The 27,951-nt window shown below is 44.6% G+C and overlaps 1 protein-coding gene across 1 annotated transcript; it reads left to right on the forward strand.

The window, feature by feature from the left end:
• Positions 1 to 109: 109 nt before the first annotated feature.
• On the forward strand, positions 110 to 27,946 carry DDRGK1 (DDRGK domain containing 1). Its single transcript, XM_066632233.1, has 9 exons — positions 110 to 214; positions 3,349 to 3,507; positions 7,592 to 7,698; positions 9,320 to 9,421; positions 18,293 to 18,415; positions 19,658 to 19,696; positions 25,160 to 25,216; positions 25,658 to 25,706; positions 26,983 to 27,946. Exons 1-9 carry the CDS (start codon positions 127 to 129, stop codon positions 27,153 to 27,155), a joined length of 897 nt encoding a protein of 298 aa, XP_066488330.1. The 5' UTR covers positions 110 to 126; the 3' UTR covers positions 27,156 to 27,946.
• The last annotated feature ends 5 nt before the right edge of the window (positions 27,947 to 27,951 follow it).

The following is a 27,951-nucleotide window of genomic DNA, read 5'->3' on the forward strand; positions in this document are numbered from 1 at the left end:
GATTGGCTGGGAGGATCGAGGCTGCCGCCGAAGGGGCGTGGCCACAGGAGGAGCCGCTTTGGATTGGCTGGGCCTTTCGGGGCGGGCGCGGGGGGCGTGGCCAGAGGGAGGGTCACGTGGCCCAAGATGGACCCTGTTCTCTACGTCGTGGCGGCGGTGCTGCTGCTGGTGGTCCTGCTGTTCGCCACCCGCCTAGGGCGGCAGGCGCGCGCCGGTAGGGGGCGAGAGGGGCCTGTTGGGAGAAGCGCTGGGGGTGGGGCTGCTCCAGGTGCTCTCTGGGGGGCCTTTCAGAAGAAGAGAGTGCCTCTGAGCAAGTGCAGAGTGTTTTTGCTTGGCTGCTCCCCAGAGGTGGCTACAGCCAGAGCTGCACATGTCCAGGGGAGGGGGCCAGTGCGCTTCTCCTCCAGGTGGCTCTCTGGGGAGGGGGCGTTCAGAAGAGAGTGCCTCTGAACATGCGCAGAGCGTTTTTGCTTGGCTGCTCCCCAGAGGTGGCTGTATCCAGTGCTGCACATGTCCAGGGGAGGGGACCAGTGCGCTTTTGCTTTGCATTGCTCTCTGGAGGGGCTTTCAGGCCTCTGAACATGTGCAGAGTGTTTTTTGCTTTGCTGCTTCTCAGAGTTGGCTGTAGCCAGTGCTGCGCATGTGCAGGGAAGAGGGCCAATGCGCTTCTGCTCCAGGTGGCTCTCTAGGAGGATGTGGAAGAAGGGAGTGCCGCTGAGCATTTACACCCTGAATGGACAGTGTGAGATCCCCACGCACAGTCTCTCTGTCTTTGTATTTGCGCACTGAAAGGGAACATGTTTCTCTTAAAACGAGGTTACACAGGAAACATCTGACTTATCTGTGGCACGTCCAGCCTCCCCCCCCATTCTCTGTGCAGCATTCATTTCTGCTACTAAGCTAGTTCCTTGTTTTCCCAGCTGTCTTGTCATACGTCACTCTGAACTTGCATTTGGTCTCACCGGCTGGAGCCACTGCAGGCACCTCCAGCACCTGGCATAGCAGTTCCCATGTTCTTAGTCACAGGGGTGTGTCGTTTCAAAACTTGTGAGATCTTCTGCATGTAGCCTTGCCGCTAGCTGAAAAGCTTCCCTGGGTGAGCACCTGCCTCTTAAGTTGTTCCCAGAGAAGAAAGAGCTTTGCGTGAAAGGTCACATGAGGCTGTCTCCCCACTTGTCCTGCATTTGGCATCAAGCTGGAGAGCAGTTCTGTGAAACCTGGAGGCTGGCTTGGTGCTCTGTGTTTTTATTAGTTGGTGCTAATAAAGGCGTTGTGTTTATTTTCTAAGGGACCCACAACTGCTTGCATTTTTGTCTCCTTTGGAGAGTGCCCTGTTTAGCTGGCCAGGATGGCTATTCTAGAACTGTAGGGAGCTGGCTTGTTATCACCTAACGATAGGTGATTGTCATGGAGTGAAAGTAGGTGATACTAACCATTTTTGGCTTCTGTTGATTCATATGCCATACCTCGTCTAAGATGAATTTCTAGCTGTTGCTACCAGTTGTTTTTTCTTCAGAGTTACTGGCTGCCTTACAGCCCAATCCTATCCAGTTTTCTAGCACTGATGCAGTTGCAATGCAGTCACAGGATAAGGAAACAAATGTTCCTTTACCTCGAGGAGGCCTCCATGCAGGGTACAGCACATGCACCATTGGCGTGGCTGCATCAGCATTAGAAAACTGAATAGGTTTGGGACCTTAGAAGGCAGTTAGTGCTTCTTAGTTAGCTCCAGTTAGTGCCTGAGACCTTTAAATATTTAATGACATGACAGATCAATAGCATACAATATCTTATTTTGCTTACATTCTAGGATTTTAGAGAGGTTCTGCCTGTCCTTGCAAGTTTGGCCCGCATCGGCTCATGGGAGGACATGCTTGGGGGTGACCCCACACTATAGAGCACCCCCTCAACTTCAAGTGCAGTTGAAGCTCTGATATTTTTTTGTCGTCAGTTGAAGGCCTGACTCCATCACGCCTTTTCATTTACAGATTTGTCTATAATCTGATAGCTCTCTGTTTTCTTTTCTATTGTATTAGTTCTTTTTTAGTTTTGGTTTAAGTGTGCTCTTTTTTGTAACTCTTATTGTGTTCCTGTTGAGGAGGATATAAAATTCATTTCAAAAATTAATAAATGCATTCTAAGGGGAAACCATGAACTCTCACCTGCCCTCTGAAATTATGCAGTCCAGACCCAGATTTCTCACCGGGCTGCTCCAGTGCTATGAGAAACGACTGCACCAAAATGGCCACTGCTGTATCCTGTGGTCATTGGAGTCTCCTCAGGGTAAGGGTTCTCTTACCCCGGGTAGAACCCAGTGGGACTCCTTGGAGCTGTGCCCACTAACCAAGGAGGCCTGTGTCTAGCAGCATTGGATTTGGCAGCAGCCTCTGCCACCATCCCTGCCCTCCTCCTGGGTCTAATCCACTCACTGGCCCTCTGCAAATTCTGCCTCCTCCTCACCTTCCCCCATGCTCCCACTGCCCCAGTACGCCTCCCTGCTGTCTGTCGTCCCGGCTCACATCCTTCTGGTACTGAGGCCCAGCACCAACTGCAGTGTGTCAGCCTCTCTGCCAGTGCAAGGGGCTCACCACCTGCATCGGAGTACCTATGGCACTTTTGTGATTCACTTTGGATTGGCAGCGCTGGTGGTGGGGCTGGAGCACTGGCAAAGTGTCCAGTAGGATTGGGCTCTTAGTGAGAATTAGATCTTCAGGTGCAGTTGCTTCCAGGGCAAACACCTGCGACTGAAATTCACTGACGATGTCAGCAAAGAACGTATCATTTGTCTAGACAGCAAGCATCAGCCTTTTTGGAAGCCACAAATGGTTAAATTCATTTTCTGTTTACTTTGGCTTCTGGTGACACAGAAACATGGGCCCTGCCATCAGAGCTGAACACATGCAAGATGAAGCCATGAGCCATGTGTCCTCAAGCCATGTGTCCTTGATGCCATGTCAGTGAAAACTGAATGCTCCGAGTGTTTAGCTCCATTCTTAGTATTTGCTACTACATTAATATCAGTAGACCACATAAAATAATATTGTTGTGATACTTAGGCTAAAAAGTGACCTCACTAAAAAGTGAGGTCCTGCCTACAGGTTTTCAGTGTAATACAATATGAATAGAAAAGGGTATGGGATGAGGAAATCCAAATCGCTTTAGGGGCCAAGGTTTTTGAGTTGCGTAATGACCAGGTTAATGTTAAATGGGATGTGTTTTGTTTCTGAATTGTTTTGGAAAAGCTCAGCGTTGTTAATCTTTCGTTTTTGAGCAAATAAGTGGAATCAGCCTCCTGCTGAAAGAATTGGACACGATTGAAACACACTAAAATGCGTTCCCTTTCTCCAGCCGATGAGGAGCACCAGCAGAATGTGGCAGCAGCTGTGGCAGCCAGACCGCAGCCGCAACCCTGTGAGCGGGGAGACGGGATGCCCAGGCGCCGACGGAACATGGGAGCCCGGATACTGGCTCAGAGGCGCTCGCAGCAGGCAGAGGAAGCGGTGGAAGGTAACTGGTTATTTCTTGGTCAAATGCGCACCCTGCCTTTTGCCGCCAGCTGCTTTCAGAAGGCACGCAACCATAGGAAAGGGTCATATGAAATTTAGCATGAGCTGGCACTCAGATCGCAGAATAAAAGCAGAAGAATTGGCTGATAACAGTGGCTGAAGCTCAGCACCAGATTCATGAAGGCAGAGGTGGGCTGTCTGCAAGCTTGTAAGATCTACTTTGACGTTTCAATTAGCATCTCTGGGTCTATCACTAGATGTCGTCTTGTTTTTAAACAGTGGCTTGAGGAGGTGCACTTTGTAGAATTAAGGAACAAGGTGCCTCTGAGCATGTGCAGGCCAGGAATGTTTGTTTTACTTCAGCTCGCACTCCTTTCAACACAAAGATCCACCTGTGGTTTTTCCTCAAGCCTTCTTGGTTTCACAGCCTAATTTTAGTGGGCATTGGAGGGACAGGACATCTTTTGCTATTGCTGCTGTAAAACAATTGAGTGTCTGAAATTCTTGTGGCCCTCCTGCAAGTCACCCAGAGATCTGCTCGAATATCTCAGCCTGCCTGCTGTCTGTCCCTGCATCCCATCCTGGGTTCTTTGCACATAGATCTGATAGCATTTTGTGGTTTGGTTAGTGCTGTGCAGCAGGCTGTACATAAGCCACATTTTGCATGTGGGAGAGGGGACAGTGACTCATATTGAGAGGGGTGTGTAGGGGGTCAAGGGGTGAGGTGGGGGAGCCACATAAACCAGGAACACTGGATTGTGTTGATGCAGCTGTGTCCATGGCAGCCAGGCAGCACAGAGGATATGATGATGATGAATATATCACTTTTCAACAAAAATGGGCTCACCAGTTTGCCTAGCTAAACAAAATAGTTTCCTGTTGCCAAAGGGTTCTCACTAAAAAAAAAAAAAAAAAAAACAACACGTGTGTCTATCATTGCCATTTGGGCCACACTGTCACTTCTCCTATTCTGGCCCCAAAGGGGCTGGCACACCACCATATTGCCACACCTGGCTGGTGGTTGTGTAGTCATCTTGGTCCACAATCCTATACTGGCACAGTGTCATGGAGAGATAAGTTCTTTGCTCTCAGTCCTATCCAGTTTTTGTTGATACAACCAAAAGGCTTCATGGATGCAGCTGATTGGAGCAGTCCTCTGAAGGTGATGTTCTCCAATCCACAGGACAATCAACCCCATGTAGCTTTTGAAGATGATCAGTGGCCTGCTCTCTTGCAGTAGGATGGGATGGATTTATTGCTTGGCAAGAGGTTGTAGCTCCCCCAGCCAAGATATCTCACTCTTTGCCCAGTGGCATGGTCCAGGGAGAATCATTGGCCTAATTTGGGCTGTGCTATAGTGCCACCCACACAGTCATCAGCCTAGCCAAACACGTGCTCCATAGCAGCGTGTGTGGTCCTATGGAACTGATGCTTCAGCCTTGCTTCTTCAGTCTGAGTAACGTCTCTGGGTAGCTGCACAGACTCCCTCCCCCTGCCCCAACTGCTTCCTCTGGGACCTCAACATCTGCCTGACAAGACTCGGTTAACTGCCTCTGGCCTTCAGCTGCCTACTCTGGCACCTGAGTTGTACCTTGAAATTTATCTTGAAACTTTGGAAGGTTACTCCGAAGCCTCTGCTGTAGTTCATCTAGAATGGATATGGGATAAATCTGACCTATAGAAATTCTCTGCATCCCACAATTGTGGGCTGACTTTTCTTGCAAAGCCATTACTGTGGTCCTCTCCATAAAAGACTCCGCCATTGCCCTCTCCTGTCCTGAGGCAAGAGAGGAAAGCTTGGGACTTAGTTGCACTTGACAAAGGCATCCTTCTGAATACAGTCAAAGCTCGCTTAACCATCCTTGCCAGTGGACAGCAGCCCGCACTTGGTGACCAGGGTGACAACTGAAATTGTAGATGTCTGAATATCCTCGCTGTGCATTTTCTGGTTTCTGTAAGAAGAGCTTAGATGGTAAATTTTGCGTTCTTACTCATTCTGAAGCTCTCTTACCCTGAATCAGGCTATTGTCCTTTGCTGCCTACTTCTGTTGAAACCAGCTGAGGTCTCGAAAGGAGACATTTTTTCAGCCCTTCTACCTGAGATCCTTTAATTGAGCAGGGCCTGACCCTGGGATCTTGGCATGGCAAGCAGTGATGCCTCAGTGTGTTTGGCTCCTGCAGCTCTCATTGCATTTGAGACCTTCCTGAGCTCTGGTCTCTTACTATGCACCATTTCTCCATCTGTGCGACTTTTGCAACCACTTCAATGCAACCCTAGGGTGCCTTCCTTTATCTTGGGCGTGTGCTTTTTTCCCCCCCACTCTGAAACTTCCTTCTGATTTTCTTGTCAGCCTTTGCCTTTGTTCTGTCTCAACTGTGCGCTGGCTGAATTCATGATTGCGTTTAACGGTGTGCAGATGGGAAACTGACAGCTCTGAACTTTTCAACTTTGGGTGTATCTCTTTGAAGTGTGAAGAAGGCATTTCAAAAAGAATGAAATCTGAAAAATGCTTTTGATGTTTCCAGGCTGAGCTGCTCATAATTTCTGTCAAATTACCAAGCCCCTTGAAGTAATCTCAGAGGCCTGGTGCTGTTTGCATTGAGTCTTCTAGTTCGGGGAGAAATATGCTTTGGGTGAAAGAGATAAGGCTACATTAGGCCTGGGAGAATGGTCAGTAGCATGCCAGCGTTGACTTCCTGTTGTTTGATTGGAATCAAATGTTGACTGTTATCCCATGAAGGCAGGAACTCTTTATATAAGTGGCAGCCAAGTTTTTCAGTTAGGGTCACTTGATGATACTAATGGAGGGAAAGTCTGTCGCACTCAGACCCCCTGGGAGTCGGGGGTCACGCATAAATTAGTGTGACCTTCTAATTCACGTAAATTAGGGCCCTTCTAGTTGGGAGGGCAGGTATTCCTACTGCCACCAACACCCAGCAATGCTCTTCATAGGACTTATACCCTCTTCTCAGGTAAGCCACATGTGGGCCTGGGGTCCCCTTTGACCATGTGCTGTGTAGCTGCAGATATCTCTGAACTGGAATAAGAACGCCCAGTAATGTTCAGGAGGAGGCATGACGCAAACCTACCAACAGTCATCAACAGTGGCCCAGATTACAGATACCAAAAGAGTGAATTTCAGAGACTGGGACAGAAAAAAATTCTCCCTACAGATACCTTATTGTCTGTGTGCTCCCCGAGGCAACCGCTGGGTCACTGTGAGATACAGAAAGCTGGACTAAATGGGCCTTTGACCTGATCCAGCAGGGCTGTTCTTAGGTCCTGCCAGATCAGGAAACTCCATGATGAGCTGGGCCCATCCCAGGCTTGGCTTGTTACAGGGCTCATCTCCACCTGTCAGCCTTCCCTGGCAGCTCCCTCCTTCCCAACCCAGGTCTCCCACGCAAAGAGATAGAGGGAATCAGCAGCAAACAGAACTTGTTGTAGAGGAGTTCTGAGAGAACTCATAAAGCCTCTGCTCTGGGTACTGCTGGGTGCTCAGAAGCAAAATTTAAAAGCTTCGTTTTCTGACAAGGTGGGTGTCGGTGTGAACACAACTTGCTCATCTTCTGGCCTGTAATGCATCCGAACCCGGGTATTTTATGTTTTATTTATTTTGCAAGCTTGATCACCCATTAATTATTGTAAAGGGCTCTCACAACCTCTTGCAATAGAAACACAAAATTCAGCGCACAATGAATAATTCTCCTACAAAATGAAAGTAAACCCAGTCAGGAGAGCTCACGTTAGCAGCCCAGGTTGAGCTTCAGCAGCCCAAAACCCTTTTGAATGGAAAAAGGCGCAACAGGTTTTCTGAAAGCCAGAAGAGAGTTGGCCAATTAAGTACAGAGCATGCTGCTGCCCATCTAGCCCACTGTTACCTATGCTGACCACTACCAGTAGCAGCTCTGTGGAGCTTTTGGCAGCTGTATTATCCAGGCATGCCTGGAGATGCTGCCAGGAATGGAGCCTGAGACCTTTGGCATGCAAACCACGGAACTGCAGCGCTTTCACAGTGCAGTACTCTCTTTGATCCTGGTCCTCTTGTTTGCTTTTTTTTGCCAATCTTTTAATGGCAATACAGAGGAGAATGATGAAGTTGCAGCTGCTGAGGTCCAGTTTTCGGGGAAGGTTGGAGCAAAGAAGCAGAGGAAGCTAGAGGAGAAGCAAGCCAGGAAAGCTCAGCGAGAGGTAAGTCTTTCCTGCAGCTTAGAAAGAATAAAGGGAAGATGCAAGAGTCAATAAAGAGAGAGCAAGTTCCAGCGAGCTCCGTGTTTCTTAAAACTTCTGAAAGCTGAAGCACATAAAACTGGAGGTATGGTGGGAAAGGTTGACTAGGGAGTGTGTTGGGCAACAGTGGCCCACCCTCCAAACATCCTGCCCCTGTGTTTTGTGCTAATCACTGAGCTTGCAGCGCAGCAGTAGGCAGGCAGGTAGCGATAGGTGGGCAGTTGTATTGTGTCTCTGTGTCAGGAGCAATGGAATAAGCGAGTCATAACTTCATATGGTCTTCTGCGTTGCCTGTGGCTCTCCCAGAAGCAGAGAACACAATTACAAATGCATCTTGCATAGGCTGGTTAGAAGGAGACAGTCCTAGAGCAGTGACAGAAGCAGCAGGCAGACTCCTCTGTGGGTGGGCACTTTGGATCTCAGGGAGCCTTTGATTATTTAATGCATGATTCTCACAGCACTTTGCAGTTCTCTTGCAGCTCAGGGTTCAGAGATTGCTGAGCTCTGCAGTCTCTACATGTGGGCTTGGTGGTGTAGATTTTGCTGGTTTAAAAAAAAAAATCTGATTTTCTGACCAAAAAAACCCCTCAAATTTGGGGATTCATTACAGCTGCCATTTTCAGACTTTTCATCTTTGGGAGAATCAGCCTTGATTCCAAGCTGCAACATGGGAGGTGCTCTTGGTTGTTGGTTGTTTTAACACAGATGGCCATTTTCTTGTCCGCCTTTTTTTCTTTCTCTCTTAAAACCATTAAACAGCAAAATGACAGTGAAGTCATATCTTGCTAGTTGAAGAGGAATGAATTAAATGATGCGCATTCATAGGGCTGAGTGCCAAAATAATCCTCTGAACAAGTGTCCTTGCACAGCAGAATTCCAAGGGACATTTGGGGGGGGGGGAAGAAACAGATCTTCATTCATCAGCTGTGGGAGAACACACATACTCACCCCAAATGCATGTTGAAATGTTGCTATGTGCTCATGTAATTTTGCTTTGAGGAACATTAAGGGGGAAGGTGGCCTAACTGTCAGTAAATTTGCCCCCATCCTTCCAAATCACCTGTCTGAGAAAAGTCCCCTCCCTCCATCCATATTTATGTATGTAAATTGCTCTGTTGGGACTGCCAAATGAGGCTAATTCATGAGCTAAACCCAGGAAATGAACTGGATCTAGACACAGGCTTATCCAGAATTGCATGTTCTTGACTGGCAGGGTTTTCTGAGGCTCACTGGAGATTCCTGGGTCCTTCTCAGGAAATATGCACATCAGCATGAATCTTTGATCCTCTCTTGAACAATCTGCCTAGGGTGGATTAATATTACTTCCCAGGCTTCTTGGAATATTGCGTGATAAAGTTGTATTCTTCCAAGCATCCTTTTTATTTTGAGCTCTAGAATGGAAACTTCGAATTGCTGCTTATATAAATAGATTATCTGGATGTGTTTTTGCAGGCCGCTCTGCGCAGAATTGACTTTTCTTTGACGCATAACAGTTGATCTTTTGTATAAGTTGAAGGTTTAATATGGAAACTACAGAAGAATGACACGTGGTCCTCTTTCTTCCTCTCCCCTATTTTGAAAGGCTGACGAAGCAGAGCGTGAAGAACGAAAGAAGCTGGAGCAGAAGCGGGAAGAGGAGAGGCGCAAGGAAGATGAGCGCCAACGCCTGGAGGAGGAGCGGCAGGTGGGTGTTGATTGGGGGTTTGAAGATTGGCATTTGAGGTGGTGTAGGAAGGGGGGGCACCAGTGCAGAGAGAGGGAACCTCAGGGCTCCGCTGGAACATTTTGTCTAAAAAATGACAGGAGGCTGCTTTGCTAGTGCCATTGAGAGAGAGCATTGGCTGCAAATGTGTTGGGCCTAATCAACAACATTTCAGCACACCTTTGCTCTTCTGTTCTTCTGTAATTTTAAAATATCACATGGAGGGTGGGGTGGGAAGCAGGCCCTAGTCTGAGGCCCCTGACATAGCCACCATGCTAACCAAGTTTGGGCTTGAACAGGAGAGCACTTGGAAAACCCAGACATGCCGCTAGGAACTTGCCAGAGAAAAGGCAAACTATAAATTATAACATAATTTTGTTTTTGTTGCTTTGAAGAAATGTTATGTTTGCAACAGGACAGACAATCCATCAAATGGAACAATTTCCTAAGGAAGCTATGTAATAATTGTCATAATACTTGGTCTGTACGAACCGGCAATTAGGATTGTCATGTTGCAGATGTGGGAGCTTAGAGAGAATGGCTTGCCCAAGACCCACCTAGCAAGCTTTAAGTCTCGTCCTTCCTGCCCACAACTTGGTCTTCTGTGCTGTGCTGCTTACAAAGCAAAAGATTTCAAGTTTCATCGTGGACAACTTTCCTTATAGCATTACCTAGAATAGAAATATGTGGTTAGTTGAGCCTTGCGCTGCATCGAGGGAAGTGCATGCTGCATTGTTCATCACATTGGTGTTGCAAAGCAGCTAAAAATGTGACCCTGTGGTTTAGAGGGGGAACTCCTCAGCTTCATCTCGGCCATCAGCTCACTAAAGGTGACCTTAAGCAAGCTGTTCTCTCTCGGCCTCCAGCCCTTTCTGCAATGGGAGGATATCGGTACCAGCCTTCTTTTCAAAGCTGAAAGTGCTTTGAACAACGGGAAAATTGGAAATATGGGGAAATGTCAAGGAGGAAGAGAACTCTGAGGAACTATTTTATTTTTTAGAATGCTTCCTAGTATTAGACAACAACCATTTTTGTATAGTGTGGGCATGTTCAAGTCTCAGAACGTCTCCCTGCTTAAGGTTCATTAATGTTCTGCAGCATGTGAGAGAAATGGGCCCATGTTTTGAAATATGCACACCAAACAGAGATAAAAGTGAACATGTGAAATAGTAGATAAGCTTCTTTCAATCCATGCAAACTTTCAGTTCTCTGGAGTCCAGGAAGATCAAAATGAATCGGAAACCTCTGATCTGTCATGAACTGATTAACTGAAGAAGCTTGAGCTGATAGTATTTTTTTTCCCTAAGGCTTTATTATTGTTTAAATGATATAGGTTTCATGTGGCTGAGTTTACTCAATATCAAGATTTATTGCTAGTCGTCAACACAGGGCTCTGTGTTCGGCAGGAGGCAGACCGTGAGAGATGTGAAAGCACTTTCAAAGAGGGACTGTTGCTTGTGAGTTGCACACTCATCCCACCATTGCCTGTTTCTGTATTGTTTCTTTTCTTTCTGGATTATCCAGTATGGAGAGAGAGAAGACTGTTCTAAGTCCTGATAATAAAACTTCCTTTTTTTTAACGAAATGTTAGTGGTTGCAAACCCATAGTAAGTCTTTAAGGGTGGTAGGCAAGTACCTGTTTTTCGACAGAGAGTGTGCAACTGTTGCCTCCGGTCTATTCCTTTTTAAAAAGGTCCCCACTTGTTACTTTAGCTTGGGCAGGCTAGTAATTTTCTGTTTTCTGTTTCCAGTATACCCATAGATTTTAACTGTGAGCGCTTTTACCTCTGGCTAGAACCTATATTATTTTCTTTTTGTGTTTTGTTCTTGGTGAGCTGATAAACGTTCTGTACTTATCAACAAGTCCGAGCTTGTATTATTCCGAGCATCAACCATGCATTTTCTTGCTCAGAATATTAGCAGTAGGAGGCACAGAATTTGACCATCTCTGCAAGCATGCGCACATTCACACAGTGTATGTGGCTTTTAAAATAGTTTTAAATACCTTGCTACCAGTAGGCCTTCCAGATGCTCCCACCCGCGACCGCCCTTTACTGCCGCATTGCACAGCCCTGGGAATTTCCCTTTGGCCTGTGGAATGTTTTTTTCAGTGGAGGAAATGGTTTACCGCAGACACCTTAGCGAGAGCGTCTCGCGTTGCAGAGCTGTATCTTCTTGCAAGCAGCTCTGCTTCTTTGCTGTCAAAACATCTGCCTTCCTCTGCAAGTCTGTTTCTTCACATTTCAAATTTTCTCGGTTGCCAGTAAATTCAGTTGTACGTAAGTTGATAATGCAGTATTTTATTGTGGTCTTTGATTTAAGACAGGGGTCTCCAAACCCCGGCCCGGGGGCCAGATGCGGCCCACAGCAAACCTCTTTCTGGCCCACTGCCAACCTCTTATCCCCTGAAATCCTCTGGCCCACTAAACTGAACATGACCAGAACTGTGCTCTGATTGCGTCTGGAGGGTGTTCTGAGGGCCAGAGAGGTTGAATGAACGAGCCCATTCATTCATTTAGTCACTCATCTAAGTTCCATCTCTAATTTATTTATTTAAATTTTATATTTAAATTTTTTTTCCGGACCTCCATACCACGCCAGATATTTGATGCGGCCCTCTGGCCAAACATAAGAACATAAGAACAGCCCCACTGGATCAGGCCATAGGCCCATCTAGTCCAGCTTCCTGCATCTCACAGCGGCCCACCAAATGCCCCAGGGAGCACACCAGACAACAAGAGACCTGCATCCTAGTGCCCTCCCCTGCATCTGGCATTCTGACTTAACCCATTCCTAAAATCAGGAGGTTGCGCATACACATCATGGCTTGTACCCCATAATGGATTTTTCCTCCAGAAACTCGTCCAATCCCCTTTTAAAGGCGTCTAGGCTAGACGCCAGCACCACATCCTGTGGCAAGGAGTTCCACAGACTGACCACGCGCTGAGTAAAGAAATATTTTCTTTTGTCTGTCCTAACCCGCCCAACACTCAATTTTAGTGGATGTCCCCTGGTTCTGGTATTATGTGAGAGTGTAAAGAGCATCTCCCTATCCACTCTGTCCATCCCCTGCATAATTTTGTATGTCTCAATCATGTCCCCCCTCAAGCGTCTCTTTTCTAGGCTGAAGAGGCCCAAACACCGTAGCCTTTCCTCATAAGGAAGGTGCCCCAGCCCCGTAATCAGCTTAGTCGCTCTCTTTTGCACCTTTTCCATTTCCACTATGTCTTTTTTGAGATGCGGCGACCAGAACTGGACACAATACTCCAGGTGTGGCCTTACCATCGATTTGTACAATGGCATTATAATACTAACCGTTTTGTTCTCAATACCCTTCCTAATGATCCCAAGCATAGAATTGGCCTTCTTCACTGCCGCCGCACATTGGGTCGACACTTTCATCGACCTGTCCACCACCACCCCAAGATCTCTCTCCTGATCTGTCACAGACAGCTCAGAACCCATCAGCCTATATCTAAAGTTTTGATTTTTTGCCCCAATGTGCATGACTTTACACTTACTGACATTGAAGCGCATCTGCCATTTTGCTGCCCATTCTGCCAGTCTGGAGAGATCCTTCTGGAGCTCCTCACAATCACTTCTGGTCTTTACCACTCGGAAAAGTTTGGTGTCGTCTGCAAACTTAGCCACTTCACTGCTCAACCCTGTCTCCAGGTCATTTATGAAGAGGTTGAAAAGCACCGGTCCCAGGACAGATCCTTGGGGCACACCGCTTTTCACCTCTCTCCATTGTGAAAATTGCCCATTGACACCCACTCTCTGCTTCCTGGCCTCCAACCAGTTCTCAATCCATGAGAGGACCTGTCCTCTAATTCCCTGACTGTGGAGTTTTTTCAGTAGCCTTTGGTGAGGGACCGTGTCAAATGCCTTCTGAAAGTCCAGATATATAATGTCCACGGGTTCTCCCGCATCCACATGCCTGTTGACCTTTTCAAAGAATTCTATAAGGTTCGTGAGGCAAGACTTACCCTTACAGAAGCCATGCTGACTCTCCCTCAGCAAGGCCTGTTCGTCTATGTGTTTTGAGATCCTATCTTTGATGAGGCATTCCACCATCTTACCCGGTATGGATGTTAGGCTGACCGGCCTATAGTTTCCCGGGTCCCCCCTCTTTCCCTTTTTAAAAATAGGCGTGACATTTGCTATCCTCCAATCTTCTGGTACTGTGGCTGTTTTGAGGGACAAGTTGCATACCTTAAGGGTTAGGGTTTGGAGTGTGGAGACCTTAAGACCTGGTTTAAGAGAACAGTTAAGGCTTTAGGAAATTCGCTCATATTCTAAAAAGCATGAACACTGTAAGTTACTGAAGCAGTGAAGATATTCTGTAGTGTTGCATAGAGCTAGAAGTGCCTTAGAAGAATCATGGAGTCCAACTACCTGCCATTCACCTGCCAATCATGGAGTTCAACCACCTGCTATTCAACCACCTGCACAATTACAGTGTCAGGATGTTTCAGGCAGACTGCCCCACGACCAAACAGTTCTTGCCATCAGACATCTTTTCCTAACCTTTAAGGGTGAAATCTCTCTTGAGCTGGCTCAGTGTAGATCAGTGTTTGATTCAGCATAATGCATTTTGTTCCTCTTCTTCAGTCCTTAGTTGGCATTTGGGGAGCAGGTTGTCCTCCCAACCAATATGCTACTGTAGGTGCTGCTGGGATCCAGGTGTCATTCATGACGTGTTTCCACTCTTTGCAATTGTTGGTGATATTTCTCGCCTCATTGATGGTCAATCGCTGGTCCCTAGATCTTCCTTAATGTGTTTGAACCACATTTTCTTCAGTGCTGCCCGTTCAACCCTCCAGTAGGGACGTTGCTCTCACCGGAGAAACTTGTGTGGCAACTGACTGGTGTTCATTCTGCAGATGAATGAACACATTCTGCAGTCTGCATTTTTGGATTTGTTCTTTGACTGATGGTTAATGATCTCACCTTATCCAAATTGTCTTGTAACCATGGCAATCACAAAGAGAGACACCCAGGATCTGTCTCAAGAATTGCATTTGGAAGACCTTGAGCTTGTTCATGTCAGATTTGAGCAGAGTCCAAGAAGAAAGAAGAAGGTCAATATCTCCCATCAAGATTAAAATTTGCCTCTTCTGAACACTGACCTTGCCAATTCTATATGAATCGGAAACATGGACATGAACAAGCTCAGTCTTTAAAACGCAATCAATACATGTTAAGTTAAATGCTAGTAAATTCTAAATGATTCTGCTACCCAACGTCTTGCAAAGCTTTTGTTAAGTAAAAGAGGTTACTCTAAATTAGATTTACTTAATCTTTTTTCGAAGCCACTTGTGGGATCTTTAAATGACTTATCCAAAGAAAGTTAAGTCCAGTGAAATTAATGGGACAAGATAGTCATGGTCAAAACATAAATTTCAGTGGTGTTTTGCAGTCGTGACCAGCATTCTCTGCTGGATTCAAATCAAAACATTTGATTTCTAAACTGTTAATGTCCATTCCTTCACATGGGCATTCCATGTCACTAATTTGAATATGTAAGCAAATTGTTCTTTAAAAAAATGTGTATTCTGTAAATGGAGCCTCTGCTCTTCATACACATTTTCCAGTGGGTCAGAATCAATGCCTTGTTAGTGAAGGACTGTGTACAAATAATCTTGGTGTGGTGAGGGAGATGGAAGAGCATCGCAAGCAGTGCCTGTTGTGTATTGCTGCACACAAATTAGCAAAAGAAAGAATGAGGTGAACAAATCCCTCATTACTTGCAAACGTTTGCAGGGGGTTGGCCATCTTCACACTGAATTAACCTCATTTTTGGCATTTACAAGCAGAGCTAGTCTACATGTCAGAAGTTCTGACTGTGCCTGAATTGTAACTTTCCAGATTTAACTTTTGATTAAAAATGCAGAAGTTTTGGCTCTGCAGCTGAAGGTAAGCTTTGCAGGAGGTCGGGTGTCGGAATTAGAAATTTGCAGTTTACAACCACTGTAGATGAAGTTTTTGTTAAAAATTGTACTGTGCAGCTGAAAATAAGCATTGCTATAAAGATACTTTTTTCTTCCAACTTCCCCTGGCTATAGTTGCTTTACAGCATACAGTAAATGCATGCTTGCTTGTCTTGTCCAAATATGTGGTCTGAACTGCAGTAGAAAATATAGCAGCAATCATATCCACACTTATCTGGGAGTAAGCCCCATTGACTGTAGTAGGACTGCTGGGTAGACCTGCATAGGACTGGGCTCTGTGTGAGGCTGCATGGGAATCCTTCCTGCTCACATGGTGTGGCAGTTAAGAGAGTTTTTAATTTTATCATTTCCATTCTTTTTGGAACGTGAGTGATCTTGAAGGATCCTTAACATTTTGCTTGAACTAAATGTGCTTAATGTTTATATTTTTTGGAAAAGAAATGTACTGAATGGCATGTTGAATTTCACTTCTGAACTCCTCCTTCAGTTCCAACCACTGTTTGGATGTACCTGGGAGAGGACCTTTTCCGATCTGGGATGACCTCCCAGCAGGGGTACACCTGGCCTCCTCACAGCCTCCTTTAAATGGCCAGTGAGAAGAGACCTTTTGTTTTGATTGACTTGGACTTTTTCAGATTTCTGTTCTTAATCAAGACCTCATCTGCTCTTTTAATCTGTGTAGTTTATCAGGCTTGGGATGTCATTCTAGTTTTGACACTGTATTTGGGTTGTGCTATCATTTTTAACTTAACTATTGTAAGCTGCCTAGAGTACTCTGAAACAAAAGCTATGGTAGAAATGAATAAACGATGTGTAAGGCAAGGAAATGAATATATCCAATGGCATTGAATTACCATAAAAGTTACAGTATGTTCTGTCATAAGACAGAACGTGGTGGTCCATCTCCTGTAGCCCTAGCCTAGCCCAGTGCCTCTAGTCCAGCATTTGTGGACATTAGTCCACATTAGTCAACATCAGTCCAGCGTCAAGTGGAGCGTGGGAGGCGAAGGGCCAGAGAGAGGCCAGACCAGGAAGGAATCCAGCTGGAACGAGGAGTTCTACGAAAGACTAGAACTAGTCAATTGTAAAAATCCCTACAGGGCTTTAGAACAGCCTGCCTGTGTAAACCGCCTTGGGTTAAAGTCTGAGGAGAAATCTGATGACTAAAGAAAAGTCTGAGGAGAAATCTGACTACCAAAGAAAGGCGGTATATAAATACCTGTATAAATAAATAATTTATCAAACTCTGGGTCGGGACCCAGGAGGTGAATCGCAAGCCAGTTCACCTGCGTTTTAAAGTGCATTTTATTTTTAATATATTAGACTTGATGCTACCATGGTATGTGACTGCATTTTGGGAAATGTTACAGATCTGTACATTTAACAGTCTACTGTGTATATGCTTGTAACAATGATAGTCAAGGGGACTTACTCCTGGGTAAGTGTGGATGGGATTGCTGCCTTTGGGATGTTTGGGGAACTTTTTTTTTTTAAGGAGAACAGCAACTGCATGGGAGGATTAGGAGGGTTCTTTATTTTAAATAAATGTTTACACTTATACTTATTGTAAACTTTGAATTAATTAATTCTTAACCTAATTGATTTTATTTGATTTTGTTGTTTGGAAGGTGTTAAAAGTTTTCCTGCTTGATGATGTCACTTCTGGCCATGACATCACTTCTGGTGGGTCCCGACAGGTTGTCATTCTAAAAAGTGGGTCCCGGTGCTAAAATTTTGAGATCTACTGCTCTAATCCTATAAGCAATGCATGTTAATTATTTCATCTTTTTTTGCATTTGTTTCCCAAGCATCCTTCAAGAACCTGAGAGTAGTGCGTGTGGTTCTCCCCCCTTTGTAGTTATTATGCTACACCCCTCCTTGTATCTTCATAGCAAGGAGGTTAGACTGGGAGATGGTGGACTTCAAAGCCGAGTGAACCTAAGTTTCCCCACTTATATATTGTTCACCACTCAACCACTATTTGAGTTTTGTCAGTGTAGTGCATGAAAGTCATCTTTTGTTGTTTCTTCCTTGGTTATCATGGGTAATATACATTGACTGCAATCCTGTATACACTTACCTAGGAGTAAGCTCCGCTGAACTCAGCGTTACTTAACTTCTGGGTAGCCATGCATAGGTGCTGCTCACTGTAGCGTCTAAAAAAATGTTTAAATCTGTCTTTGCTACTTATCGGTGATGCCTTGCAACAGTGAACTTCATAAGTTAATTGTGCCCAGTAAGTCACACAAACCTCACAATAAGAATAGAGACTTCATCTTTTGTGGGTTTCAGAAATTAACTTGTGATCTTACTCAAGATTGTGATCAAATCTGATAACTGAGAAAAGGAAGTGTTGGCTTGGGGGGGGCAGGATCTTGCTGTTCCGTGCAGCATACTGGATATGGCTATAGGCAAATTGCCAAAACCGTTAGCTTTATAAGGCTTTGGTCTCCCCTTCTGTATAAGCCTGTGCTAGCATTTGCAGAAAGCTGTGGTTCCTGTTGGTTAGCAGTGCTAAGAAAAGTTAACAGTTGCTTCAGAGGCACCTTGAAAAATGAAAACTGCAAGTCGGAGAGGAGTTTTCTGGTGCTGTTTTCAATTTTCTTCTGGTGAATTTGAGTGCTTCTTCACGCTCAGGTAAGCAAGGATTTTGCCAACTGAAATTGAAGTGTGTGGCCTGTGGAGTAACAAACTGACTGTCTACCTGTCTTTTCCATTTGGTGCGGGGCAGGGAAGTACGTTTTTGGGTTTGTTTTAACTTCCTTGTTGGGAGCCTGTTGATTTTAGTTTTTATAATGATGACTTTTTATTGTTTTATATCTGACTTTTTGTAAACTGTCCTAGGGCAGAGCCAAGTGGTGGGACAGAAATACCTAATGCAGTTTTCCCTTCTCCCCAGGAAGAAGAAAAGAAGAAGGCAAAAGAAGAGGAAGAACAGCGGGAGCTTGAAGAGTATCTCAAGCTGAAAGAGAGCTTCGTGGTGGAGGAGGAAGGGTTGGATGAAGCCATGACCGAAGAAGAGGTAGGATATGCTGGACTGGCCTGAGGGAGCTTGTGGTGTGGTTGCCAGGAGTCGAAGCCAAGAATATGGGGGCAGAGTGATTTGAGACCATAGGGGGGTGTGGCTGTGACATCCTTTAACTACAGTTTAAGATTTGGAGCCTATAGATGGACCCAGATCAATATCCAAAGTCCATGCATATACGCAACAGGGATCAAATGTGTACACTTGTGGGCCGGGCAGAAATGGGTTAATTAGATCCAGTTTAGACTAAAAAAGCATTCCGCCTGAACGTTGAGAATTCAACAGCCATGTCGTCTTAGTGCAGGGGTGCCCAAACCCCGGCCCGGGGGCCACTTGCGGCCTTCAAGGCCTCTCTATGTGGCCCTCAGGGAGCCCCTAGCCTCCAATGAGCCTCTGGCCCTCCAGAGATTTGTTGGAGCCCACACTGGCCCGATGCAACTGCTCTCAGCGTGAGGGCAACTGTTTGGCCTCTCGAGTGAGCTGTGGGATGAGGGCTCCCTCCATTGCTTGTTGTTTCATGTCTGTGATGCAGTAGCAGCAGGAAAGGAAAGGCCAGCCTTGCTTTGTACAAGGCCTTTTATAGGCCTTGAACTACTGCAAGACCTTCATTCATTCATATAAGTTCATCTTTAATATATTCATTTATGTAAATTTATTCAAATTTGAAATGTAAATTAATTCGGCCCCCAACACGGTGTCAGAGAGATGATGTGGCCCTCCTGCCAAAAACTTTGGACACCCCTGCCTTAGTGAATTCCTTGGCTACTGCTGCTGCACAAAAGGCATAATGTAAACTGAATCTTTTTTTTTTTTAAATGTTGATTCTTGCAGCCTGTCAGTGTTACAGGCTGAATTTTGCTCTTGGGCTCACAAGAACAAATGTGCCAAAAGATAAGAAGTGAAGAAGTTCCTTCCATCAATCCTGTACATGGCTAATCTAAACTAAGGCTCTTTCTGTGAGACTTACCCCCAGGTAAACGTGTGTGGGACTGTTGCCGTGGTCTGTTTAACAGTTTTTCAGTTAAACCAAGAGCTTCATATTCTGAGAAGGGAATGCGGAAAAAACTACATAACATAATCCCCTGGAGACCCCAATTATGGCCCACCAAGAACTGAGTAAATTCAGGTTGCTGATACAACTTGAGAACAGCACGATTTCCTAATCAGTTGTGTTGATTGATGTTTTTTGTATTTCTTAGTCTTTTAAATTAATAATTGTTTTTTTCTTGCCGTGCACAGTCCCGCAGCTTCCTAACGGAACTTCTTGACTACATTAAGGTATGTCACTCTTGGTATGCTCCGTCTTCCTTCCCCAGTATGATTTTTTTAAAAATATAATTATTTGGTAATATAGATCTGTTGCCTAATGGTCAAGCCATCTTGCTGAAGTCCAAAGAGGTATGTCCTATATAAGCTTATTATTATTATTAATTATTATGAACAGTATTTATATACCGCTTTTCAACTAAAAGTTCACAAAGCAGTTTACAGAGAAAAATCAAATCACTAAATGGCTCCCTGTCCCAAAAGGGCTCACAATCTAAAAAGATGCAAAAGAATACCAGCAGACAACCACCAGAACAGACACTGCTGGGGTGAGATGGGCCAGTTACTCTCCCCCTGCTAAAAAAGGAGCACCCACGTGAAAAAGTGCCTCTTACCCAATTAGCAGGGGTTATACGTACACTGCTCCATAGCCTAGTTGCCCAAGGCGTAAACAACATAAACTTCTGCTGTTTATGGTGCAGAAGACCCCCTGCATTTTACCCGCCCTCATTTCTGTGCAGCAGCAGAACTGTGATTAATGTCAAAGTGGGGTTTTTTATTGTTTCTGTTCTAAATAATTGGAATACAGAAACCTGTATTGATCTGCTGCAGGTTATCTAGAGATTGGTCAGTAGATCCAAATGTACCTTCTGTATATCTCTGCTTTGGACTACTGTGTGTAGGGATTCAATCAAGCATTGCTTTATTTAAGATGCTTTTTAAAGGTCTGAAACATAAATCGTTTTTGCCTATTTATGGTAATCTAGAATCTGGGGTGGGGGGGAGGCATTTGCAGAGGAGAGCAGGCAGGAGATGTGCTTCTTAACCACTCCCCCGGTCTTCCTTTCCCAGTCCTCCCTGCAAAGCCCCACCACTGTATCTGCACATGGGGCTGTGAGCTCCTCACTTCCTCCTAAGGTTCTGTTCTACTCTTACTTAGCTCTGTGTCTTTGTAGAACGAACCTGTATTTTTTGTTTTCAGCCTGTGCAGCTCTTTTTTCCCCCCCTCTCTCTCTCCACCTTCTCAAAGCACAGTTGACAACATATAAAGGTCACAAAACCTTAACGCTGCTGCTTCTGCTTCCTTTCCATGTTCTCACCCTTCATATTTTTAAACCTGAAAACTTTTGATTGCCTCGTCTCGTGCTTGTCACCATCCCTCCTACGCAGCCCAACTGAAAGCAGAAGACCTTAACTTTTGCTGTATCTTTGCTAATCCATAGAGTTTCTAAAGAGAGTGAAAAGAAAAGCAAAATCTGAGCGCACCAAGACATTCCCTTTGTTCTCCCCACACACTGCGCAAAGGGAGGGGGAGTCCCTTGGCACACTCACAGCTTAGCCTCACCCCTCAGGTTCTGGAAAGGCCAAAGGGAGTCTACCATTCAGAGAAGCTTTCCAGACAGTGGGCAATTTGTCTGACAAAAGCCTGGGTCCCTGGTAACCACTGGCCTGCTGAATTCCTAGCTTGCCCTAGCTCATTGGTTTCCAGACTTTTTTAGAGGCCCTAGAGGCTGTTGCCTGATTTATAAATGCCAAGAGGTATGGCTGTATGGTGATTGGGCAGCTGTGCTCCCCCCCATAGCAGTTTGATGCACAGAACCTAATCTGCCCTGTCAGTTTCACAACCCAGCAAAAATTGGATCCCGGACCCTCACTATGAGAACCCGCTGACCTAGCTGGCTAGTTCTTTGGGTTAGCACTCTGACATTGTAAGAACTGTTGATCTAACTTTGAAATTATAACTCTGAAACTTGGTTCTTAATTCCGCTACAACAGCAGAGGCCTGTTGAATCCTGCTTCCCAACCAGGCTGACCATTTGTTTCTGGGAGGCCAAAGTAGGGCTTGGAGATCAGGCCCTTCTCAAGTGATGGGTCCCAGCAGTAGGTATTCAGAGCATTCTTCCTCTGAACCTGGCGGCTTCATAAAACCCATCTTGACTAATAAGTATTGATAAGCCTTCAGTCCCCGTTGAAAGCTAACTAAGTCAGGGCTGTCGCCACATCTTGTGACAGTGAACCTTTGTGGTCTGCCTTGCCAAGCCCCCGTCTTTCTAGAAAAACAACTCCAGCTGCCTTGCCTTGCTTCTTTCCTCCCTCCAGGGAATCCAGGCTACTATCCAGTTTGGGGGGGGGGTGCTAGCTTCAATGCCCTCTCTGCGTTTCTATCCTGACTTCAAGCCGGTAATTCACCCAGGCTTGGCAACTTTTCCCCACAGTTCCTACAATGCATAGCTCCCAACACAGCAGGTACAGATTGGTAATCTTGATCTTTGGTGCAGCCTCATTATAGACCACAAATTCTATGCTATGTTTTTCTTTGTCTTGTGTGGACTCAAACTGAAAACATGCTTAGTGCTTGTGATGTTTTTTCCTGTTTTTGAGAAACTATTTTTATGCGTAGGATCTAGCCATCCATTCCCAGCTAAGAGACATTGTACTGCATTATTTTCATTCCTTCTCCCCATTATTGTTACGTTATCCCCACAATAAAATTTGTTTGGCTCTGTTCCCTGCATTCTCCCTTCCCTGCTAAACCATGGAGTTGTACCATTGGCCACTACATGGGACCCCTACACACAAAAGAGTTTTCTCCTCTGTGTATGTTACATGTGTTATTGAGAGTGGTTATGAACAATTCTGCTTTTCACCATGGCCAACCAGATGCCTCTACGAAGCTCACCAGTCTTCCTTTGCCGCTGTTCCTCATCAGCTAGTATTCCATGATGTGTTGCCACTGATTCTGGGCGTTCCTTAAAGCCATCATGGCTGCTCACTGTTGATAAGACGAATTCTCCATGAATTTGTCTAGTTCCATTTTAAAGATGGTTGTGTATACACATCATTATTTCACAAGTACCTACAGTATTTCACTGTATGCGTTTGAGAGAGCCTTGGGACGAACACATTCAGACGTCTTGAAAACTGACATATTTGGCTGTATCACATAACAGCAATTCTACCATCTAGACAGGAGAGCTACGGGAGAGCTTTGCAACAGTAGGGTGCAACAATATGCGGTGGGGGGGGATATCACACCAGCATGCAATCCCCTTGTACCAGGGGGATTCCACCAGTGCAATAGGCAAAACCTGGATGGCGTTAGAGGTGGTGGGGAGGTGTGTAACAATCCTAAATTTGGAGCCAGATGCGGATGGGTAGGTAGTGCTGTGTTGTTGAAAAGAAGATGTGGAGAACCCTGGCAGTTCCAAGCTCTGAGAACTGGTTTTCATGGACTGGTTGTAGTTCAGTAAGTGCAGTCCATAATACTCAGCTCTCTAGCTTGGCTGCATCTGACTTCATAACTAGGTGATTTGTGGGACTGGTAATTATCCAGTGAGATGACAGTGGCATGATGTCCCTGTTTTGTTTTCTTTTTAAATGTTGATGATTTCCATCCTGATCTAAGAGTTGGGCAACAGAAATATATCTATATGTATTTTTTAGCCTGCTTTGTGCCAGGGGCTCAGGATGGCTAATCATGCCTCACAAAGAAAATATAATGGTAATCATTACAGGAACCGAAGTAAATTGTACAACTAGCTTCTGAAATTCACTGCCAGAGGAAGTACTTTTGGCTACTAGCTTAGAAAGCTTTAAAAAGGAGTTAGACAGCTACAAGGGATGGGGTCCTTCACAGCTGTTAGCCACAATTGCTAAATGAAACCTCCTTGTTTGGGGGCAGCATCCTGTAAGGCTAGAAGCAGGGAAAAGTTATTGCCTTCATGTCTGCTTGTGAGTATGCTGGAAAAATCAAACTAGCCACTGTTGAAAACAGACCATTGATCTAGATGGCCCAGTCCTGCATGGGTGCTCTTGTACTACATGAAGATTTTGACCATTTTTTTAAGGATCCAGAGTTGCACTGTGGCAATGGAGAAAAAGTAAAGGCAGACAACTCAACTTTTAAATAAAACTATTTGTGATGTGGGCTCTAGATAAAGGATTGCTCCACAGAAGTGGAGTTGAGGTCTTTGTTGATCGCTACACCTTCCAAGTGACCCTGAGTGTCAGGGCATCCCTGATTCCTGACCCGAAAGCTAAGTTGTCTGTTGTAACCTTTGCAAAATCCAGGACGCCTAGTTTAAGTCGGGGTTTGATCCCAAAGTGTATTTTCAGTGCCTGGCTGCCCTGAGCATGTGCACTAGTAAGGAGAGAGCTTTTAAAAACAAGCCAGTGTCTTCTTCTTGCACAGTTGCCTGCACCCACATGCTCCTGGGCGTTCAGGCTCTGAGATGTATGAAGCATAATATTCGGCATTTTTATAGCGTGAATTTGAATTGCATCCTGTGTGTGATCTTTCTAACATTCACAACAGCCCAGTGTTATTATCCTCCTATTGCAAATGCCGCTCTAAGGCTGAGAGAGAATGACTTGCCTAAAACTTCCTAGTAAGATCATTGTGGTTGCCGTTTTTTAGCTCTGTGATCCCTGTTTTGAGATGGGGGCTATCAGAACAGTGCAAAGTATTTAAAAGGCAGCCCCACCATAGATCTGGATGAGAGCATTAAAATACAGTTAGTTTTTTAAATTTTCCATCCTTTCCCTAATAGTTCCTAGATTTTGCCCCACACTGTGTCAATAGTTTCATTGCCTTGTCCACCACAGCCCCTTGCTCTCCTCCTGATTAGCCAACACCAGTTTATATGGGAAATTCAGATTTTTTTTGCCTAATTTGCATCACTTTATACTTGCCTTAAGTCTCACTTGCAGTTTTGTTGCCCATTAACTCAGTTTTGAAGGATTCTTTCGGAGCTCTTTGCTGTTTGCTTGGGCTTTCGCTGTCCTAAATAATTCGGTATCATCTCACTATTTACTCTTCTAACTCCAGACCATGTATGATCAAATTATAAAGCTGTGATTTCTGGCTCATCAGCTGAGGGTGAGATGTTGTGACTGCATTCTAGAGAGAAAACTTGGATAATTGTTAATCATATCAGATTCATATATCAATCATATAACCAGGCCCAATTAGACATATATGATGATCAACAACTGGCTTCCAGATTTTAGAGATTATTTGATGTTTGTCACCTTATTGATAAGCTGTCAGTTTAAACCAACTTAATCAATTCTCAGACTTTATCAAGTCATTTCACCATCTTAGAAAGCATTTATTATCTTTTTTGTCTTGTATGCGTTGCTCTAGCTGATGTGTATATATAGCAAGAGGGTATGTAGTCTTATATGTACATTAATTTTAGTAAAGGGGACAAAGCATTGGCGCTAGAGTTAAAGTGTAAGTGAAAAATTCTTTAACGGTGCTTATTGTTCTTTAAAACTTGGATTTTTTCACAGTACCGCCACATATGGTAAGAGTCTTGATTATTGGAGTGAAAGTAATGTTTGCTGAAAATTTTATAAATGTGTCCAGTTAATAGAAGTGTACACATCAATGCATTCCAGTGCACTATCAAAATAAAATTGCAAAATCTTTTTTTTTGACTAGCCAGTTTTAATTTTTTGTTTTTCCAACAGAGCACCAAAGTGGTTCTTTTGGAAGACCTGGCTTCCCATCTGGGGATAAGGACTCAAGTATGTATTCTCTCCCCCCTCCCCCGCATCAGTTTGTCATCATTTTGTAAAGTCGCATCATGTGTTCCCCTTGTCATCCTTTTTAAAGTGGTCTTTGGTCTTTTCTTTTGAGTTCCTGGTATCTATATCTGTGAGTTTTGCATGGTCTGCCAGTCACAGTGGCCCTGAAGTAAAAATGCATACAGACTGAGATCATTTACTTGGCCAACACCCAGACTCAGATCTTTGAGGTTCTTATTTCAAACAAGGGGATCCCAGACACATTAAGCAGCATGTATTGTCCAGAACCTTGCCTAACTTTATACTTTCTGAGTGTTCTCCAAATGGACAGTTGCCAGGCCTGTATAGAAATTCTGTGGTATGTTATCTGAAAGCATACCAGTGCTTCTGGAAATGGGAAATCTGATACACAAACACTACTGGTTTGTTTTGCCTCAACAGGATGCAATTAGTAGAGTACAAGACCTGATGGCAGATGGAACGCTAACAGGTAACAGAAAATACATTTTGGGACTGATTGTCTTATTTAGATTGAAACAGATGTCTTTACTGTAGTAGCTGCTGTTCTGAACATTGTTGATTTTTATATTCAATTTTTATTCAGCTGCGGGTCTCGTTGTATACAGCATTTTGTTGCTGAGATTTCAGCTGTTTGGGTAAAAATAATTGCAAATGGATTTAGACGAACACATTGAAATGTAAAGAATGCGTGTGAGCAGACTCCAGTGTGTTAGTCGTCGTTGACAAAAGTTGCATAGACCCTGCATAGGGATTAAGAGAGGAGTGAAGTATGAAGCAGTGAAGACACTAAATCAGCCCAAAACCTGGAAGGGAAGAAGAGAAGGTGCGAGGAGGGAGGCTGACCATCTACACATGAGCTTTGCTTGACCATGAACCACCAAGAGTCTTGTGGCTCCATAAAGAATAACAAGATTCTTGTTTTTTTATGCAAAAGACTGACTGAGAGCTCAATCTTATTCTCTTCCTCTCCCCCCCCCCCACCATTGCAGCTATGCCAAACTGGCAAACACTGCATTCCATGGTGGGGCGAGGAAAGGGGATTTTATATTCCCTTACTCTCATGCAAGCCGCCTGACTTGCAGTGCCACAGCCAGCCAGGAACATTCCTTGACCATAATGAACTTATGGAATTTGCTGCCACAAGATGTGGCAATAGCCACTAGCTTAGCTGGCTCTAAAGGGGATTAGACACATTCCCAGATGTTAGTTCTGTCAGCAGGTGTTCTGGTCCTAGCTCTGGCTGCGGGCTGGAGGTTCTTTGGGACCTGAGGATGAAACCAATCTAGTCCAGGGTTGTCATAAAAGAGCTTTATTCATCTAAAACCTAAGAGCACAAAGCTTACGTTTCCAGGTGACTTGATGAGTGATGCAGCCTGCCAGCATCTAACAGGGCCAAAGAGCAATGAGCTAAGTTAACCATGAATTTATATAGACTGTGGAACGGCTACGTTGCATGTTGATGAACCTTTGGTCTGGTCCAGCAGGGCTACTCTAAACATGTTAAGAAGAGCAATGCAGGCAAAACTGCCAAGGGTAAGAGGCCTACCAATTAATTGGTGGGACTTTTAAAATCACATTTTAGGACCTTAATAGCACCAATTAATCAATTAAAGGTTTCAGTCCTAGAATTTCTAAGTTGTAATCCACCTTAAACCATTGGGACAGACCATTAGGGAGTCCTGATTAGATGATTAAGTTAATTATCTTCAGACTCAGAGTTTCATTCCAGTTTGCCTTGTCTTTAGGTGTAATCGATGACCGAGGCAAATTCATCTACATCACTCCAGAGGAGATGACTGCTGTAGCTGACTTTATTCGCCGGAGGGGTCGTGTCTCCATTACTGAACTGGTTCAACACAGCAATTCTCTAATCAACCTACAGGCTGAAACCAGAACGGTCGCAATGGGGGCAGTGTGAGAAGCCAGGCTCTGGTTGTGGAGAAATAAAGTCTGATTATAAAAAAGGTTAAAGTCTCCACATACTTTATAACTCCAAAACAACAGAAACAATACATTTTATTTCCAAGGGCTTCTTGGTAGTGCAGAAGTTAAAATGGAACAAAATTTGTAAGAATATAGGAATGTCTGACCAGCATCCTCAGAATATATTGAAAGGTTCAGTGCTGGATTTTATTGATTGCCATAGTTATATATCACTTTTCAAAGTGTTCAGAGTAGTTGACAAAAACCAAGGAAACCCCACAATGGAAAAACCAACTATCTAAAATTTAGCAACAACAAAATAAAAGCAACCACAGAAATCAGCCCAGAGTCTGACAAGTGTGCCTTACGTGAGGTCCAAACACTTAGCAAAGAGGTAGCGTCCCTCATTTTTTCAGAGAGGGGGTGCCACAAATTTGGGCAGTTGCTTAAAGGCAGGAATTAAAGCCATCACCGAAGGTGCTCGTGGATGAGCTTGAATTAGCGTATATGTTTTGCTTGTTCATTTCACTCCAACCATTGGAATTCTTCTGACAGTAACATGAGTTTTGGGGCTTCGAAGTTCTATCATCTATATATTCTTCAGTCTGGGCTTTGGTGATCTGGAGTTTGCAGTCAGTGGCCTTGAGGACCATTGTTATGAGTCATTTTGTTTTACAGGTATTTACATTCCTTGGTTACCTGACTGCAGTGGAAAGACTCTTTATACATGATTTAGGTAAAGAAAAGCTAGTAGTATGAACCGGGCAGGAATCCCTCAGAGCTGCCCCCAC

Source organism: Tiliqua scincoides, chromosome 6, assembly GCF_035046505.1.
Source record: "Tiliqua scincoides isolate rTilSci1 chromosome 6, rTilSci1.hap2, whole genome shotgun sequence".
NCBI classification, from domain to species: domain Eukaryota; kingdom Metazoa; phylum Chordata; class Lepidosauria; order Squamata; family Scincidae; genus Tiliqua; species Tiliqua scincoides.